Here is a 17,544-nt window from a genome sequence, read left to right on the forward strand (position 1 = left end):
TGGGCTGGAAGCAATTTCAAGTTCTTTTTCTATTCATTTAATCATTACATAAACATATGAGGTAGGCTATTTATGTTATTCTCATTTTACAGACAAATAAACGCAGAGAAGTTAGCATTATGGTCAGGGACACAAAGCTCATAAATAAACACACCTCAATGTCAACGCAACCATTCTGACTCCAAAAGTAATCTGTTAACTGCTATGCTGTGATGATATTTGGCGACATCTCTCATATAAAAATAGTCAAGACACGTGTATTGGCATGGAAAAGAAAAATAATGTGGTGATTTTACAAACATAGGGAATTATTGTAGGGAAATATGTGGATACCAAAATCCTCCAGGAAGCAAGATGGCTCTGGACTGAATGGCATTCTCTCTTTCTCAATCTCTCTCTCTTTCTCTGGGCCCACCAATGCCACTAAATGTAGAGAAATCCTTACTAAAATGCTAATGACATTTAAACTACAGTGCCTCTCAATTACACGAGCTCTTGCAAAACTAGGGAGGGTCACCAGCAGTGTGTTCCCATCATCATATATTTTTCACAGATTTGCAAAAGGTATTTTCATATTCTTAAGAGGGCTCTAAAGTTAATCTACTTCAGATCTCACAAAACCTCAAACTATCCCTGACCTGTGGACCCTTCACTGAGGTCTTTACTTCAGGCTGCACTTCTGCCCTGGTTCCCTCTGGCTAGTGGTCAGCTTCCTCTGCCCTCTCATTTGTCCTATTATGGCTGCACTGGCCAGCACCCCACTAACTTTCAGACTCTTTTCATGTCTCTTAGCTCAGATTCCTGAGTGCCAGAAAACAATGATTTAGACAACACTACACTGTTCCTGCCTCTGGAAATGCCAAGGATATAGTCTCTTTTTAATAGAACAATTTCATCCTTTCATTTTTCACTGCTGACATCATTAAGAACTGAAAAGCAAGATATTTAACTCCTGTCTCAGCTTCCACAAAACTCTGGAAGATGTTTAAAGGCCTAGATTATGAGCACAGAAAAACAATGGTGAATTCCCACATTTACATATTTTTTGATATCAAAGTATTCTATTTTTAAAATAATCTAAAGTATTCTATTTTTAAAATAATCCAGCACAGTCTTTTGGCTACAATGCTCTGGTGTGCCTCTTGGATTTGACAATAAGAACACAGGTATGTTTGTGGACATGTGGAATTGTTGATTATTAAAAAATATATTATTCATTCATTCATGTCCTTATTAACAAATACTTTTTAATCTTTTTTAAGTGCCATACACTAGTCTAAGTATAGGGTATAGCAGTCAACAAAACAGAGAAATTCCCTGGCCTCATGAAGCCTACATTCTGTCTGGTAAAGACAGAAGATAACAAGATACATAAGTAAAAGATATAGTATTCTAGACTGTAATAATTTCTAACAAAACAAAATAAAACGGAGAAATGGATAAAGAGTGTGTAGGTTGATTTTGATACCATTTAACCCCAGCTATAATGGCCATTACTAAAAAGTCAAAAAACAATAGATGTTGGTGTGGGATGTGGTGAAAACGGAGTGCTTATACACTGCTGGTGGGGTTGTAAATTAGTTCAACCTCTATGGAAAACAGTATGGAGATTTTTCAAAGAATTAAAAGTAGGCCTACCTTTCAATCCAACAATCCCAGTACTGGGTATATACCCAAAGGAAAAGTGGCCACTATATCAAATTGCATGCACATGTTTATCCCAGCAAAATTCACAACTGCAAAGTTATGTAATCAACCTAAGTACCCATCAACTGATGAGTGAATAAAGAAAACATGGTATATACATATCATGGAACACTATTCAGCCATTAAAGAAGGAACAAAATAATGTCTTATGCAGCAACTTGGATGGAATTGGAGGCCATTATCTTAAGTGAGTAACTCAGGAATGGAAAACCAAATACCACATGTTCTTGCTTATAGCAGGACCTAAGCTTTGTGTACAGAAAGCACAGAGAGTGGTATATGAACATTGGAAATTTGAAAACAAGGAGGATGGGACGGGGGTCAGGATGGAAAATTACTTATTGGATATAATGTACTCTACTCGAGTGACAGTTGCACTCAAAGCCCAAACTTCACCACTATACAATTCACCCATGTAACCAAAAACCACTCGTACTCCTAAAGCTATTGAAATAATTTTCAATAGGAGAATGTTTTCTTCTAAACACTTACTAATTACATGAATTTATAGTATAACATTTATTTTTAAATCCCCTAACAAGATGATAATGTATTCTTTCTTTCTCTATGATATATAGTATGGAAAGCTTCAAAGTACCATGGAGACCAAAGATGAAAAATAACTCTAAGGTATCATGCAAAATAAGTCTAAGGTATCAACTTAAAGTTTCTAAGAAGAAAGTAATACGCTCCATATTACTAGGGTGTGCATGTCTTTGATAGCTAAAACTATATTCTGAGTGTCATTCTATATGCACTGCAAACATCTGAAGAAACCCACCCTAAATGTAGCTGGATTTTTTTTTTTTTTTTTTACAAGGGCCAAATGTCCCACGTTTATTTACATATGAAATGTGTTTCATACAGTTATGATGGATGGAGTGCATAACACCTGACAGCAGCAAGACCTTTCGAGGAACCGAACGTTGACTACAGTATATCATACAAGTATCTATATATACACAAAAGAATTCCTTTTCTTAAAAAAAAAAAAAAAGTACAAAACATGTTCAGGGATAAATACAAGATACAAAATGCAAAACAAAACACAAAACAAAACCAAAAAATAGAACTCTCTCAGAGAACTATAAACGGAAGGGACAGAAGAGTACCTCTGCTGCATTTTAATAAAGCAGAACTACCGACGTTAAATATACTTCTTGAAATGGCTGAACTAAACCCGGGTGGCTCAGTGCTTAAGGTAACGGCCAATTGCAATACACAGGCGGCTGCATTGATAAGTCGGTGGTTGAAGTTGTGCATCCCGACTCTAAGTACCAGAACGTTTGGCAGTAGCACCCAGAACAGGAAACGCCAACTCTTTTGACAGCAAAGGGTTAAGTCAACTGATTTTTTTTTCTGTCAAGAGCCAGAGAAATACTTGATATTCTTAGTTGTGTTTCTGTAATAGTTAATAAATTACATGACAAAAACCTGACTATATAAATCTATTGGTCTAACTACGTATTTGTAACTTTTATAGTAGTCCAGCCCTTTCGTTACTTTCCCTCCTTGTGCTCTTAAAGCCAGCCTTGCAGATCTGCCGAGAAAACAAATCCCATTTTTTTCTTTAGAATAGCCTTCCCCATTCCTCAAAATGGAACTGAGGAAATCAGCATTCCTTATTAGATTCCTAGCTTCAGTTTTTATCCACGGCTGGGAAAGGAGCGACCTGCAAGACTGCTTTAAACACCCTTCGGCATGGCCTGAAGACAAAGGCACGTCCACACTGGAGTGCAGTTGTCTCAAATGTGAACTCACTCCCTCAGGGCAGGCACATCGAGGAAGTGCTAAGACACTTAAAAGTTCCTAGTGTTTTTGAGACCCACAATTACTTACAATTTATGTAGTGAATTCTAAAAATTAAAAACACTAAAAAAGGCATTATTTTAGCCTGTAATTAGTTAACCCATTCAAAATCCAAACATACAAAATGGTTTATTTGAATTCAGGAACTGCCCCTGTTACTAAGAACTCTGTTTTAAAGAAACAGTACAAAAAGAAAAATTCTAACCCAAAACAACTCAAATGGTTTTCCACTAAATACTGATACAAACATGTAACAAAGAGTATAAAAAGTTATTCATTTAAATATATACAAACTCTTTTAAACTCAAATACTGTTTTAATACTTATCGAGGATATATACGACGAGGTGAAGGAAGGTACGTTGAAAGAGAATATATTGCAACAGCCTAGACAGTACTGTTAACTCTATTATACTGCAAACTTTTTGTAACAAAAATGTCTTTTTTATTCCAATGTGGACAGGGATTTTCCTCATGGAGCATCTGTGGCTATTTCTCGGCTGAGCTCATCCTTTTGGATTTGATGAAGGCCATGCCGTGTGTCCGCATGTGAGTATTTAAGGCAGCTTCAGTTTCAAAAGTTTTTGCGCACACTTTGCACTTTCTGTCTGACACGGCGCCATCAGGGGATTCATCCTCGTGGCTGGGTTTGTTCTCCTGTTGGTTATCTTCCCCAGCCCCATTTTGCTTGGACACTGGCTGAGGTTCCTTTAACTTGTGTACAATGAAGAGGTGCCTGGACAGAGAGACGTGAGACGTGTAGCAGAGGCCACACTCCCGGCACTGGTAGGAAGAACCATCCGATTTGTGCTGAGGGATGTGTTCGTGGAATTGCAGCAGGTTTTCGGTGGTGAAGCCACACACGGCACACTTGTGAACCTTAAAAACATTGATTTTCAGCTTTTTCAGTGGTTGAGTGATTGCTCCTCGGGGAGGCCTGAACTCCAGAACTGGTTCTTCCAACTTCCGCTTGGGACTGGGGACCTTAGTGTCTTCTTTTATTTCTGTTTCCTCCTCATTGGTGGCATCTGTCATTTCTTTCAGGTCAGGGTCCTTGATGCCATGCATCAGCTGGACGTGCTTCTCCAGCATCAAACGTTTGGTAAAGGTACGTCTGGAGTCTGGGCAGTGCGAGCAGGCGTACACTTTCCTGATGCCTTTGTGCTTGATCCGGTTGTGCCGGCACAGGCTGTGGGACGAGCTGAAAGACTTGTCACACTGGCGGCAGGGGTGTTTCTTCATTTGCTTCCCGTGCTCCTTCCTCACGTGGGATATGTACACATCTCTCTGCATGAACAGGCAGTCACACTCCCAACACGTCCACCCAGGACTGGCCACTTTCTTGGTTTCCATTGATTTTTTCACAGGAGATGGAGATTTCTTTTCCAATTTCTCTTTCCCATTCATGGATTTGGTGTCCTCTTTGTTCTGATTTGCTGAATTTTGAGTTGCAGGCTTAATGCTCAAAGGCAAGTTTATACCCAAGTTTGGAGGCCCTTCAATACTTTTCAATGTTCCATGCATAGACTTGATATGGTCCATCATAAGTTGCTTCTGTGCATATAAAAGAGAACAGTCTGGACACTTGAAAACACACACCTTCTGGTTTTCAATGTGTTGGTCAAAGTGGCGATACAGCAAGGTTTGCAGGGTGAACACAGTGTCGCACATGGAACACTTATATATTATTTTTGGTTCTCCTATCTTGATGCCAGGATGCTGTGTGTAGGCGTGGGAATGTGTGCTTGGGGCAGACTTAAACGCCATTGGACAAATAGGACACTTGTAGAAGACTTCACAGTGAGAACCTTGAATGTGAGACTTCAGAGCAGCCACATCAGAGTACACAACATTGCAATGCACACATCGAAAACCAACTCTCCTCGTGTAGTGCAGACAGTTCTTGGTGACGTGGGTCTGAAAGTGCACCGACCTGCAGATGGCCCCACACTCAGGGCAGGTGTAGGGAGATTTGTGCTGATGGATTCTCTGGTGTGATGCATAACTGCACTGGTTAGGAAGCAGCATCTGGCAGATAGTGCAAGTCTTTTGTCCACTCGTATCTGCAGCCTGCTGGAAATGTGTAGCCAGTGATGTCTCGTCTTGGAAGATTTCATTACACTCCAAACATTTTAGACTATGTCTACACAGTTTGGAGGGGTCTTCATCTAGGGGCATGGCTGGGGTGATGGGAGTGCTTGAAGGAGCCGATATGACTGTCCCAGTTATGCCAGACTGAATTTTTGTAACAGTGTGTGTGCCAGCTCCCACAGGGCTCTGAAGAGTGGAAGTTGAAGTGGAAGTATTGCTTGACGGAGAAACTATCATTTGATCTGCTGGGACTGGCTTTAAAATTAAGTGGGAGCATTGCATTACCACCCCTTTCTCCTTATGCCCACGGGCATGGGAAAGGAGGCTGCATTTGTTGTAAAAAACGAGGTTCTTTGTACAATGGTTGCACGTTACTTCGATGCGCACGCTCCGTCTGTCGTAGTGCTGGGTCAGACTCTTTTCAAGTGCAAAGGAGTCCCCACACTCCAAGCACTTGTACCCACGCGTCGGTAATGTGATCCCTGCATTGGCGGGAGGACTGAGGTTTGGGATGTAAACAGGGACTGGATTGACACTGCTCAGCACCTTGTTGAAAGCTTCCACCACAGAACTCTGCAAGGACGACACCACCTGGACTCGAGACACCTTTTTGGGGGGTTGCGAGGCTGCTGCATTGATTATTGCCTGCTTTATTTGTTGCTGAGGTTTGGTTAGCACTTGGCGGAGTTCAGAGGTGGCCTGGGCACCCTGAGGCAAAAGGTTAAGGTTGGCAAGGTGCACAGTCTTTGGCACGAGTTTGGCATTGGCCAGGCTGGATGCCGGCACCACGACAGTTTGCTGCTGGATGGCGTTGGCAGCTTTAATGATAGCGCTGCTGGCACTCTGGACAGAGGCAGCAGATATGACCGTGGCTTTCACCGTGGTGTTGTTAGTCACAGCTTTCTTCTGAATTTATGAAATTGTTATTTAAGGCATACGTTAAGTTAGTCTGTTAGTGGCTGGAAGAATATCATCCTTTCTAATCAACCTTCAAACCTTTGATATGAGCTGGATGTGGTCCAAATCAGTTTTGGGGTTTTTTTCCCAGTCAAGGGTGGTGCATCTCTTTATTAGTATAAAAACTAAGAAATCCCTGTGAATTTTCTGAAATACTCTCTTTAATCCAGCTTCTATTTTCGGTAGGGTATCTGCATTTGACAACTTCCTCATACAACACTATCTCTAAGAAAGAAGTTAGGTTAGGTATAATCTAAACCTACAGGCATTATTTTATAATTCAAAACCTTGAGACACGTAGATATAAGTGATGTGCCCAAGATCACATAGCCAGACAGTGATAAAATTGGGACTAGGTTATAACAAGTCACTCCCCCTTCTCACTATGCCACTGCCTCCAACTCAGATCAGTCCATTGCAGTATACTCCCAGCCAGGGTCAACCTGCTTAGTACAACAGCTTATGTTAAAGCTGCTAGGTAAATTTCCACCCTTTCAGATCTTTTTAACCTCGTTTACATTTCACATTACCAGAGATTTCTCAAGAGATATTAATCACAGATTTTCACATAGATTAAATGGTATGGACCAGGTGCAGTGGCTCATGCCTGTAAAATTCCAGCCCTTTGGGAGATTGAGGCCGGCAGATCACCTGAGATCAGGAGTTCAAGGCCAGCCTGGCCAACATGGTGAAACCTCACCTCTACAAAAAATACAAAAACTAGCCAGGTGTAGTGGCACACACCTGTAATCCCAGCTACTCAAGAGGCTGAGGCAGAAGAATCGCTTGAACCCAGGAGGCAGAGGTTGCAGTGAGCTGAGATCATGCCACTATACCCCAGCTTGGGTGACAGAGAGAGACTCCATCTTAAAAAAATAAAAATAAATAAATAAATAGTATCAATAAATGATAAATGTCTCAGTATCATTTTTCTAATTTTAATCAAAATAAATTATAGATGTCTTGTAGGCAACCACCACACACACCTCTCTTTAGTTTTCACTCCATGATCTAATACTCCAGGATGAAAGATGTTCCCCAAAAGAATTAAGTTATTACAATTTGTTTTTGACTGCAACAAAAACAAGTAATTGAGGCAACTGTGCCTTTTTAAGTGTGTAAAGAGAGTTTACAGAGTGGGGAGTTTTGAAAGCTACTTATCATGCTCCCATTACTGCGCTGATTCATGGGATAAAACAGCCCAGCATGGAGCTATTCTTCTAGCTTTTCACATACAAAATCATCAGATTGCATTCAACCTTGTTTTCCTATGGTTTTAAAATCAGATTTGATTAAGCTCTATATAGTCCCAAGTCCTTTGCAGCAGGTACCAACATAAATAAATAAACTCCTGCAGATATTCACAGCTCAAGAGGAGAAGGTTTGAATTAGGGCTTTGCCTAAAATCAAAGGCTGCCTTGCTGTAATTACTGACACAACTGAGATAACAAAGTGCATCAACAGATCTGCTAATGTAAGCTCTGTGCTTCCTCTGATTGGTAACACTCCTCTCTTATTTCTCCTGAATTAACATTGTTCCATATTTCTCTGCAACAGATTTTGAGCAGCTCTAGTTGCCACATGTATGACACTATAAACTTCATCAACAGGAAAGCCCTCGCCAAAAAAGAGCAGTTGAGGAAATTTTAGGCAGGAATATAAAATTATAATTAATAAATCAGAAATTGTAGATAAGAATATCTGGGAAGGAACTTTGGCCAAAGACAATGGCTTTGTAAAAGAAAGAACATTTTCTAAAGCTATGGTTGCTGTAACAACTAGCCCAATAAGGTTTACTTTCCAGCAAAAGATTTAAAAGTTTAATAAGCTTGGAAATTACTTTTAGACCCTGAAGTTAAAAGTTAAGGCCCACAGAGATTAAAAGTTAATAATACTAAGAGTCTTAATAAAAATTTATTCAAAAATCTTTTTAAGAACATTTCAACACTAAAATAGCAGCCAATAAAGTGAGAAGCATGACACAAGCAGAAAGCAAGAAGATGGGTGCAGTTAGGAAGGCACAAACAGCCTGAAAGAAGTTTCAGCTTTCCACAATCTACCTCAAATATACTCTTACAAATTGTAGAGGACAGAGAAGATTGAAGAAAAAAAGCCTGAAGAAAAACTCCACTTAGAATGTCTTTATTCTAATGTGAAGTTGAGGCTATAAAGACATTGCCAGCATCATAGATTCAACAAATTTATTTAGAATTCAGTAAGTGCAAAACATTAAGTGCCGCTGTAATAACAACACCATGTGACACATAATGGCAAGACCACAAAGAACTAGAAAATGTCACTTTTCTAACAAAAATTTCAAGTTATGCCTTGGCAAATAAGGGAAGAATACATATACATGTGAATATAAATACATAAGTGCTGGAAACATGTACAAGCATGCAAACATCCTTTCAATTACACTCTAGGTTGATACCTCCTGGGGAAATCACACGGGAGAAGTGTCACATGTGTTGGTGTTATACATCTTACATGTGTTAACAACATGGACTTTAAAAATAACTATATATTACTCAGTGCCTTCTCCACACTAAGTATATTTACTTATTTAATTTCTCACAACAGTGCATCAAAACAAGTGCCATTCAGAAATTAAACTTGCTCAATGTCACAAGCTATTAAATGGGAAGTTAAAATATTAGCCAGCTCTTTCTGACTCCAGGATTATCAGTCTTTCCACTATACAATATTACCTCTTTAAATTAATTCACAAGGCATTTCAACAAGTGTAAATGGTGTATACACCTTATTTGTTGATTTGCTTCTTTCTTTTTAAGTGGTGCCAACACCCAACTTCAAACAACATACATTAGGCCCATAAAAGGTCAGAATAGTTGACTTACACAGAGAAGGAATAATTTGTGCCTATATACTTTTGGAATCCCTAAAAGAAATTATTCCTTATAGTGATATGATAAAAGAAAAATAACACATACTAAAATATGCTAGTGTCTGAAAAGAATACAGAAAATAAACATGAAGTGTGCAATTAAGTGATGATAGAGAACTGGCATGTAAGATTCTCAGTAAAATTTATTGGTAATAGAATTACAAGTAATTGACTCTACTTTCCGGCCTTGGCCAAGACACTAAACTCCCACTGCTTCCACTGGAGCTGGGCAAGATGGTCATTCACGTAATGTTTACACTTCATTTATGTGATTTTATCCACCATATATTCTTATTTATGACAGATTTTCCCTTAGGGATAAAACACCACAAATTTATTCTGACAAGCTGAAAAGTCAGATCTTCTTCACTGAGTATATTTGGTACAGAACAGAAAAGAAGAAACTCATCACAGCCACTGTCCCCCACTGTCTTCTCTTCTTTGGCAGGCCCCACATTTCTCCTTAATGCTTTGTGAGCACTAACATTTTAATCTGAATGACAAAATTTCTGTAAAAAACAAAGACTTCTCTGAAGCAGTCAAAACTATCTTATTTTCTTTCCTATCTCCTAAATTCATGATTATAGGTTATATAGTTGTAACTTTTTACTTGCTTTCTCTTAGAGTTCATTTAATATACCCTGAGAGTGTATTTTCTTTTATTTTCTTTCCATATAAAAGAAGGCCAACTTTTTAAAAATAGGAGAAAAAATGTTAAATTCAGGAAACTTCCAGTGTGGAAGGTGAGTTAAATTTGGTCTGATATAAATTTGAGATTTTCAGTAAACAATTGATAATTAAGGCTTGAAATGGATGAAAACACCTAGAAAATGGGGATGATGTGTATATAGAAAGAATAAACAGGCCAGGCGCGGTGGCTCACGCCTGTAATCCCAGCACTTTGGGAGGCTGAGGTGGGCAGATCATGAGGTCAGGAGTTCGAGACCAGCCTGGCCAACATGGTGAAACCCCGTCTCTACTAAAGATACAAAAAATTAGCTAGGTGTGGTGGCGCGTGCTTGTAATCCCAGCTACTTGGAAGGCTGAGGCAGGAGAATTGCTTGCACCCAGGAGGTGGAGGTTGCAGTGAGCTGAGATCATGCCACTGCACTCCAGCCTGGGTGACAAGGCAAGACTCCAGCTCAAAAAAAAAAAAAAAAAAAAGAAGAGTAAAGGACAAAGGACTGAACTCTTGGTTCTTGCAACATTAAAAGGTCAAGTTGATATAGAAGAACTAGCAACAGAGACTGAAAAGCAGTGATATAGGAAAAAATGTGAAGAGTATTGGTTTTGAAAGCCAAGCAAATAATGTGTTTTGAAGAAGAATGATCCCCTCTGTAAAATGATACTGACATTTGTCAGGTTCCCTAGAAAATGGACTATGAGGCAAATTCTCTGTTGAGGGGTACAATACCAAGGCATCAAATGTAAGAAAGGATGTGACAATAGGAGTAGAGAACACATGATAAGGTGGTGCATAACTGAGCCTAACAGAACTTTGCATGGCCATTGCTCAATCATAAGGGATGTCTGAAGACAGCATATGGAGTTAGTACATTTCAAAGAGTCCACTGGTATAGAAGTTAAGGGTAGGAATGTATCTGCTGGCTCCTTTCTATCTCTTCTCTCTCACTGGTCAAAGTTTGCCCCAGAGGGCATTGATTCTCTGGAACTACCTAGTTTTTACCTGGCCCCATGCACCATTAGGTAGCACTTCCTCTGAGTTTAGACATAGCAGGTAGCCCTTCTGTGGTTCTAGCCAGGCCATACCTGGACACAGGAAATACTATGCCTCTTCCCACGATGGACACAACGGAGACCATGAAGAATCCAGCCTTTGGTCTAGGGAATGAGAAGACTACCAGTGGTGTTAAAACATAAGCAGAAGTAGCTGGGGCTCTCCATTAAGGGAGCCTCCAAGGCTTAATGGTGAGAGTGGAGCCATAAGAATCAGGTGAAGTGCATAAATTGCACAAATTGTACTGAGAACTCACCAGTGGATTTAGCAACCTGGAGATATTGTTACTATCTCTTTAGGTGCTCTCAATGACTATTTTTACCAATAAACTTCAATCAGAACTATTTCTTCCATTGGATATTTTCTTAATTTTTTAACCATAAAAGAAAGGGATTAAGATCTCCATCTTGGCTGGGCGTGGTGGCTCACGCCTGTAATCCCACCACTTTGGGAGGCCGAGGTGGGTGGATCACGAGGTCAGAAGATCTAGACCATCCTGGCTAACATGGTGAAACCCCGTCTCTACTAAAAATACAAAAAAATTAGCCGGGCGTGGTGGTGGGTGCCTGTAGTCCCAGCTACTCAGGAGGCTGAGGCTGGAGAATGGTGTGAACCCGGGAGGCGGAGCTTGCAGTGAGCCAAGATCCAGCCACTGCACTCCAGCCTGGGCGACTGAGTAAGACTCCGTCTCAAAAAAAAAAAAAAAAAAAAAAAGATCTTCATCTCTTTGCTCTCCAGTGGCTTCTTGGTCCGCATGCAAATCTTTAAAACTCCTCTACAGAACTATACACACCAAGGATATTGGGAGTAGATGCTGTATTTAGCCACAAAGAAAAAGTAAGTCTCATTATACCTTTCCCTGGGAAACCAGGGGCTACATGCCTTGCCTTATTGGCACACACATACATACACACACACACACACACACAAAGGATTTGGCAAAATTAGTTAATTAAAAGTTTTGTATAATTCAACAGTATGATATATATATTTTTTTATATACTATATATATTACATATATATATATACATTTTTTTTTTTTTTGAGATGGAGTCTCACTCTGTTGCTCAGGCTGGAGTGCAGTGGCCCAATCTCGGCTCACTGCAAGCTCCACCTCCTGGGTTCATACCATTCTCAATCTCAGTCTTTGACAGGTGAGAAAATGAAGAGAGTATCTCTATTTGGCCTGGGAAAAGACAGCAAATTCAAAATCCTTATGAACATTATTTGAATTAATGAATGAATACTTCTCTGTGTGCATATAAATGCTTGGGAGGCTGTTTGTGTCCCTGTTACACAATTCTGATCTTTTAATTATACTGCTTACATTTTATAAAGAGTGAGAACCTGCCTGCATACAAGAAGGTAGGCATTCATATTTAAAATTATAGTTATGGGCCATTGGGAAAGAGTTTCTTTTTCTGCATGTTTATGAAGCTTAAACACTTATTTTGATAGAGATTAGTGTGTGCTCTATAATTAAATACTAACTATATATTCAATCACTGTACCTCCCTAATTATCAGATTATACTTGACTCATTACTAACTTTAGAGGAGCATGTTGATGAAGTATCTTCTGAATGAAGGTTTCACTTTTATAGTGCTCTTAATTATTTTTTCTACTTACTATTTACTTTTTTGTAAATTATAGTTTGATGATTAAAACAATTTTTTGCAGCTATCTTGTGCCAAACTGACCAGTTATTACAGGGATGAAGAATCTTTGGTTGTAAGAAACAGCAAAAGAGGAAATACAAAGCATGTGTGCAATAAGTCTTTGATCCAGATGACTGCCAACATAATTTCTAGCTCTAAAAGTCTAAGGCCCAAAGATATCAAAATAAACATACTGATCCTTACAATACAGCCTTTGGTAAATAACACAAAAGAGGGAAAATAACCTTATGTTTGAGAGACAATAACCTTGGCCAAAAAACTGGATGGTCAGCCAAAAATATGAGAGAGCAATTGTGCGAATAAACGAAGACAAAGAGGCTCTGAGGCTTCCTTAGTGAAAAGATTCTCGCTATTGAATCCCAATCTTCTCATTAGATGATTTCTCTGTCAAAGGGTGTTTGGAGTCTTCAAGCTTATTAATTCACCCAGGTGGATCCCACAGATATGAATATAATTGCCCAAATCTGGGAAATAAATTATTCATCAAAAAAACTATAATGGGTAAGGTAGTTACGAAAATAACCCAAATTCTATTGAGAATAGATGGGCAAAGGCTTGTAAATTACTAAAAGCCCTCTAAGAGCAAAAATGTTCAGGAAAGAGCATAGGACATTTAAAAATATCAGAAGGAATGTAGAGAGAGGTAGAAATTCAGTTGATGGACACTGAAGAGAAAAGAAACATATACTAAATAAAAGAAAGTCCCTTAAAGAAGCTCATCTGATTCCAAAACAGAAAGAGGGGAAAGCAGAAATAATGCAAAAACCATAGGCTACAGATTCAGGAAAGGGCCACTGAAATATTTACATAAGATTCTCATCCACATACATATGCATCTTTTGATTTCTCCCTGTTATAGACTGAATGGTCATTCCCCCCACCCCAAAACTCATATGTTAAAATCTAACCCCTAATGTATTTGAGTGTGGGGGACTTTAGAAGGTGATTAGGTCGTGAGTGCAGAGCTATCATAAATGAGATTAGCACCTCTATAAAAGAAACCCCAGAGAGCTTCCTTTTCCTTTCCACCAAGTAAAGACAGTGAGAAGACAGCCAACTGTGAACCAGAGAGCAGGCTGTCACTAGACACTTATTTGTGTGTACCTTGATCTTGGACTTCCTAACCTCCAGAAACTGAGAAGTAAACTTCTGTTGTTTATAAGCTGCCTAGCCTATGGTATTTTAGTTATGGAAACCTCAACAGACTAAGACACAACTATTTAAGGCAAATATTGTACTCTCCCCTTACACAGAGAGAAAACTATTATAAGATATTAAGCATATGCAGAACAGTTGAGACAGGCAAGCATATATCACAGAATTTGATTGGCTTGGTATTGTGACTGCAGAGATGAAACTGAAAAAAAATGTATATGTTACAGAAGAAAAAGGGACTGAATGTCTCAAAGAAACTCTGATAATAGCTTACAGATTTTATCTGGTTCAATCATTCATTGGGTGACCAGATCCTTTCAAGACCAATGACCTCCTAGCTACCAGGAGTGGGGTTTTATTTTTTAGAGCACGTCTAAGGTAGAGAGCTCTTATATGAAGTGTTGGGTAAAGCTAAGAGACATACAAAAATGCATAATGGAAGTAATGGTTTAAATATTAAGAGAGAGTAAAAGGCATAAAGTTCAGATGAACCAAGGGCAAGGATTAAGCTTCAAGTCACATAGTCAATCACTCAAAAAACTGGAATGTCTTATGGAATTCCTTAGTAATTTTTAATATAGTCTGTGTGTATAGTTCTCATTTATGGATGAAAGAAGACAGGTACAGTGAATGGATTAAGAAAGATGAAAGTAGTGATTGGAAAGGTGACTTGGCTTAAGAGTCAGTGGTAAGGCACACAAGTTGAGTAGCTTATAGAACATTGCACAACCAACTCCTTTGGCTGCTCCAAATCAACAATCAGTAAAGCTGACATATCATACCTTTAATACTGGTGTTATTTTCCTGATGAGGGACAGCAAGAGCTTGAAAAAAAGATTCCAATACTAACAAAAAAAAAAGAAGAACCGCCTACCCCAGTAAAGGAACACCTGAACCAAATGTGAACCATCTTCTTTCTAAGGTTAAAAAAATATGGCTTTGTTGGGGTACTTTCCCTATACCAAAGGATCTCAGAACATCTCTTAGAATACATGAAGGAACTTTAATCTACAGATACAGATAAAGAATTAGCTGTGTGTTAAAAGGCATTTATATGAGAAGAATAGTTTATCTTGCTTTATTTTATGACCAAGTTTCTCAAGCCTTCAAATTACAAACTCATTAGGCTAGACATATCATCAGTTATTCATAAAATGTAAACAGAACATAAACATGTCCCCTAGATGAAGAATATAAATATGATAAATGTGATTTACCTTTGACTATATTTCACAGACAATAAAAGGGGATTATCTTCCACTAGCATTTAATTTGGGAGCACTTTCCCCTTGGCAAGTTAGGGCTTCAAGGCTTGAGAGGGTCATGTAATAAAGGATTAATATATTAATTATACATAGGTTTGTCTGTGAATGACAAAAAAATTAAAAAGTATTAACTTTAAAAACAAATAGAAGGTTATTTCTCTCTCAGGTAAAATCCAATAGAATCCTTCTATTTTATGGCCCACCTGGCATGGTTTCCACTGTCAAATTTACCTCATGGTCCAAGATGGCTACTCCAGCTCCAGCCAGCAAGTCCCCATTCCAGCCAGCAAGGTAAGAAAAAAGAAGGTAGGGCCGGGCGCAGTGGCTCAAGCCTGTAATCCCAGCACTTTGGGAGGCCGAGGTGGGTGGATCACAAGGTCAGGAGATCCAGACCATCCTGGCTAACACGGTGAAACCCCGTTTCTACTAAAAATACAAAAAAACTAGCCAGGCGTGGTGGCAGGTGCCTGTAGTCACAGCTACTCCGGAGGCTGAGGCAGGAGAATGGTGTGAACCCGGGAGGCGGGGCTTGCAGTGAGCCGATATCGCGCCACTGCACTGCAGCCTGGGCGACAGAGCGAGACTCTGTCTCAAAAAAAAATAAATAAATAAATAAATAAAAAGAAAAAAAGAAGGTAAAAGATATATCCCTGCCCACAAAGACTGCTATGATTTGAATGTGTCCACAAAAGTTTATGTGTTAGAAAGGTAATACCCAATGCAACAGAGTTAAGAGGCAGGGCCTAATAAGAGGTGGGATCTTTAAGATGTGACTATGTTCCCAGACTGAACCAAGGGTCAGGCTGCTTATTCTCATGGTCCAATAATGAGATGCAAATGAACCAGGAAACAAAAGGGTTTATTTCTATAACCAAGTACAGGGAAAAGTCTGGGAAATTATCACCAGACCAACTCAAAACTATGAAGTTCTTCAGGGCTTATGTACCTTCTAAGCTGTATGTCTACATGTAAGTGTGCATTCATCTAAAGACATAAGTGATTAATTCCTTCTAATCTATAACTAAGGTCTGAGTCTTGGGAACCTTCCTCCGAAGCCTCAGTAAATTTACTTAAACTAGTGTGTCCAGATGCCAAATGTGATTACCCTTATCTTCTGCTAAGTTATGAAGGTTTGGGGAGTTCTTTTCAAGCCCCAATAAATCTTGTTTAATCCTAAATGGATCCTGGTATGAGGAGTGTGAGCATTCCTTTGTTATCTTGTCAGCTTCAAGGCTCAGGAAGGCCTAGGCAAAACTCTTCCCAGGCCCTTATTACTCGTTCCAGCCTTTGTGTAAGGACACTGGTTCTCTCAGCCTTTAATATTTAACCTAACCATTTAGTCAGTATGAAACAGTTGTTATGGAGGCCTGCCTGTTCAGCTTTTGTGAGACCTGGCCTGCCACAACTAGATTATGTGACCTCTGCCCTCATGAATGCATGGATGCTGTTATCACAGGAGAGGGGTTTGTTGTGACAGGAGTGGGCTCCTAAGAAAAAGTTTGTCTTGATTTCTTCTTTCTGTCTTCAGAATAAAACTTGTTTAATCCTAAATGGGTCCTGGTATGAGGAGTGTGAGTATTCCTTTGTTATCTTGTCATGCTTCAAGGACTGCCTGTTCAGCTTTGGTGAGACCTGGCCTGCCACAACTAGATTATGTGACCTCTGCCCTCATGAATGCATGCGTGCTGTTATCACAGGAGAGGGGTTTGTTATGACAGGAGTGGGCTCCTAATAAAAAGTTTGTCTTGACTTCTTCTTTCTGTCTTCAGAATAAAACTTGTTTAATCTTAAATGGGTCCTGTTACGAAGAGTGTGAGCACTCCTTTGTTATCTTGTCATGCTTCAAGCCCCAGGAAGACTCGGGCAAGATTCTTGGTGGGCCTTCATAACTTGTTGAACAAAGTTTTATTATTCACTTCCACCTTCCACCATGGTACGACACTTGCCAGGTGCCAGTGCCATGATCTTGGACTTTCCACTCTCCAGAACTGTGAACTGAATAAAATTCTATTGTTTATAATTTACCTAGTTTGTGGTATTCTGTTATAGCAGCAGAAATCAGACTAAAGCAGAACATTTATACTGAGAAGTGGGGTTGTTACTATAACAAATATGTGAGAATGTGGAAGACACTTTGGAACTGGGTAATGGGCTGGAAGAGTTTTGAGGATTGGGCTAGAAACAGCCTGTATTGCCATAAATTAAGTGTTAAGGATGACTTTTGTTTGTTTGTTTT

At 39.3% G+C, this 17,544-nt stretch overlaps 1 protein-coding gene across 1 annotated transcript in view; it reads right to left on the reverse strand.

Annotated features, from left to right (window-relative positions):
- Nucleotides 1–2,530: 2,530 nt before the first annotated feature.
- LOC100969270 (zinc finger protein 532-like) overlaps nt 2,531–17,544 on the reverse strand; it is a 33,029-nt gene continuing 18,015 nt past the window's right edge. The window contains exon 2 of the mRNA XM_055112145.2: nt 2,531–6,512. Within this exon, the coding sequence (XP_054968120.1) occupies nt 4,005–6,512 (2,508 nt within the window). The 3' untranslated portion in view covers nt 2,531–4,004. The remainder of the gene's footprint in view (nt 6,513–17,544) is intronic.

This window comes from Pan paniscus, chromosome 3 (assembly GCF_029289425.2).
Source record: "Pan paniscus chromosome 3, NHGRI_mPanPan1-v2.0_pri, whole genome shotgun sequence".
NCBI lineage: Eukaryota > Metazoa > Chordata > Mammalia > Primates > Hominidae > Pan > Pan paniscus.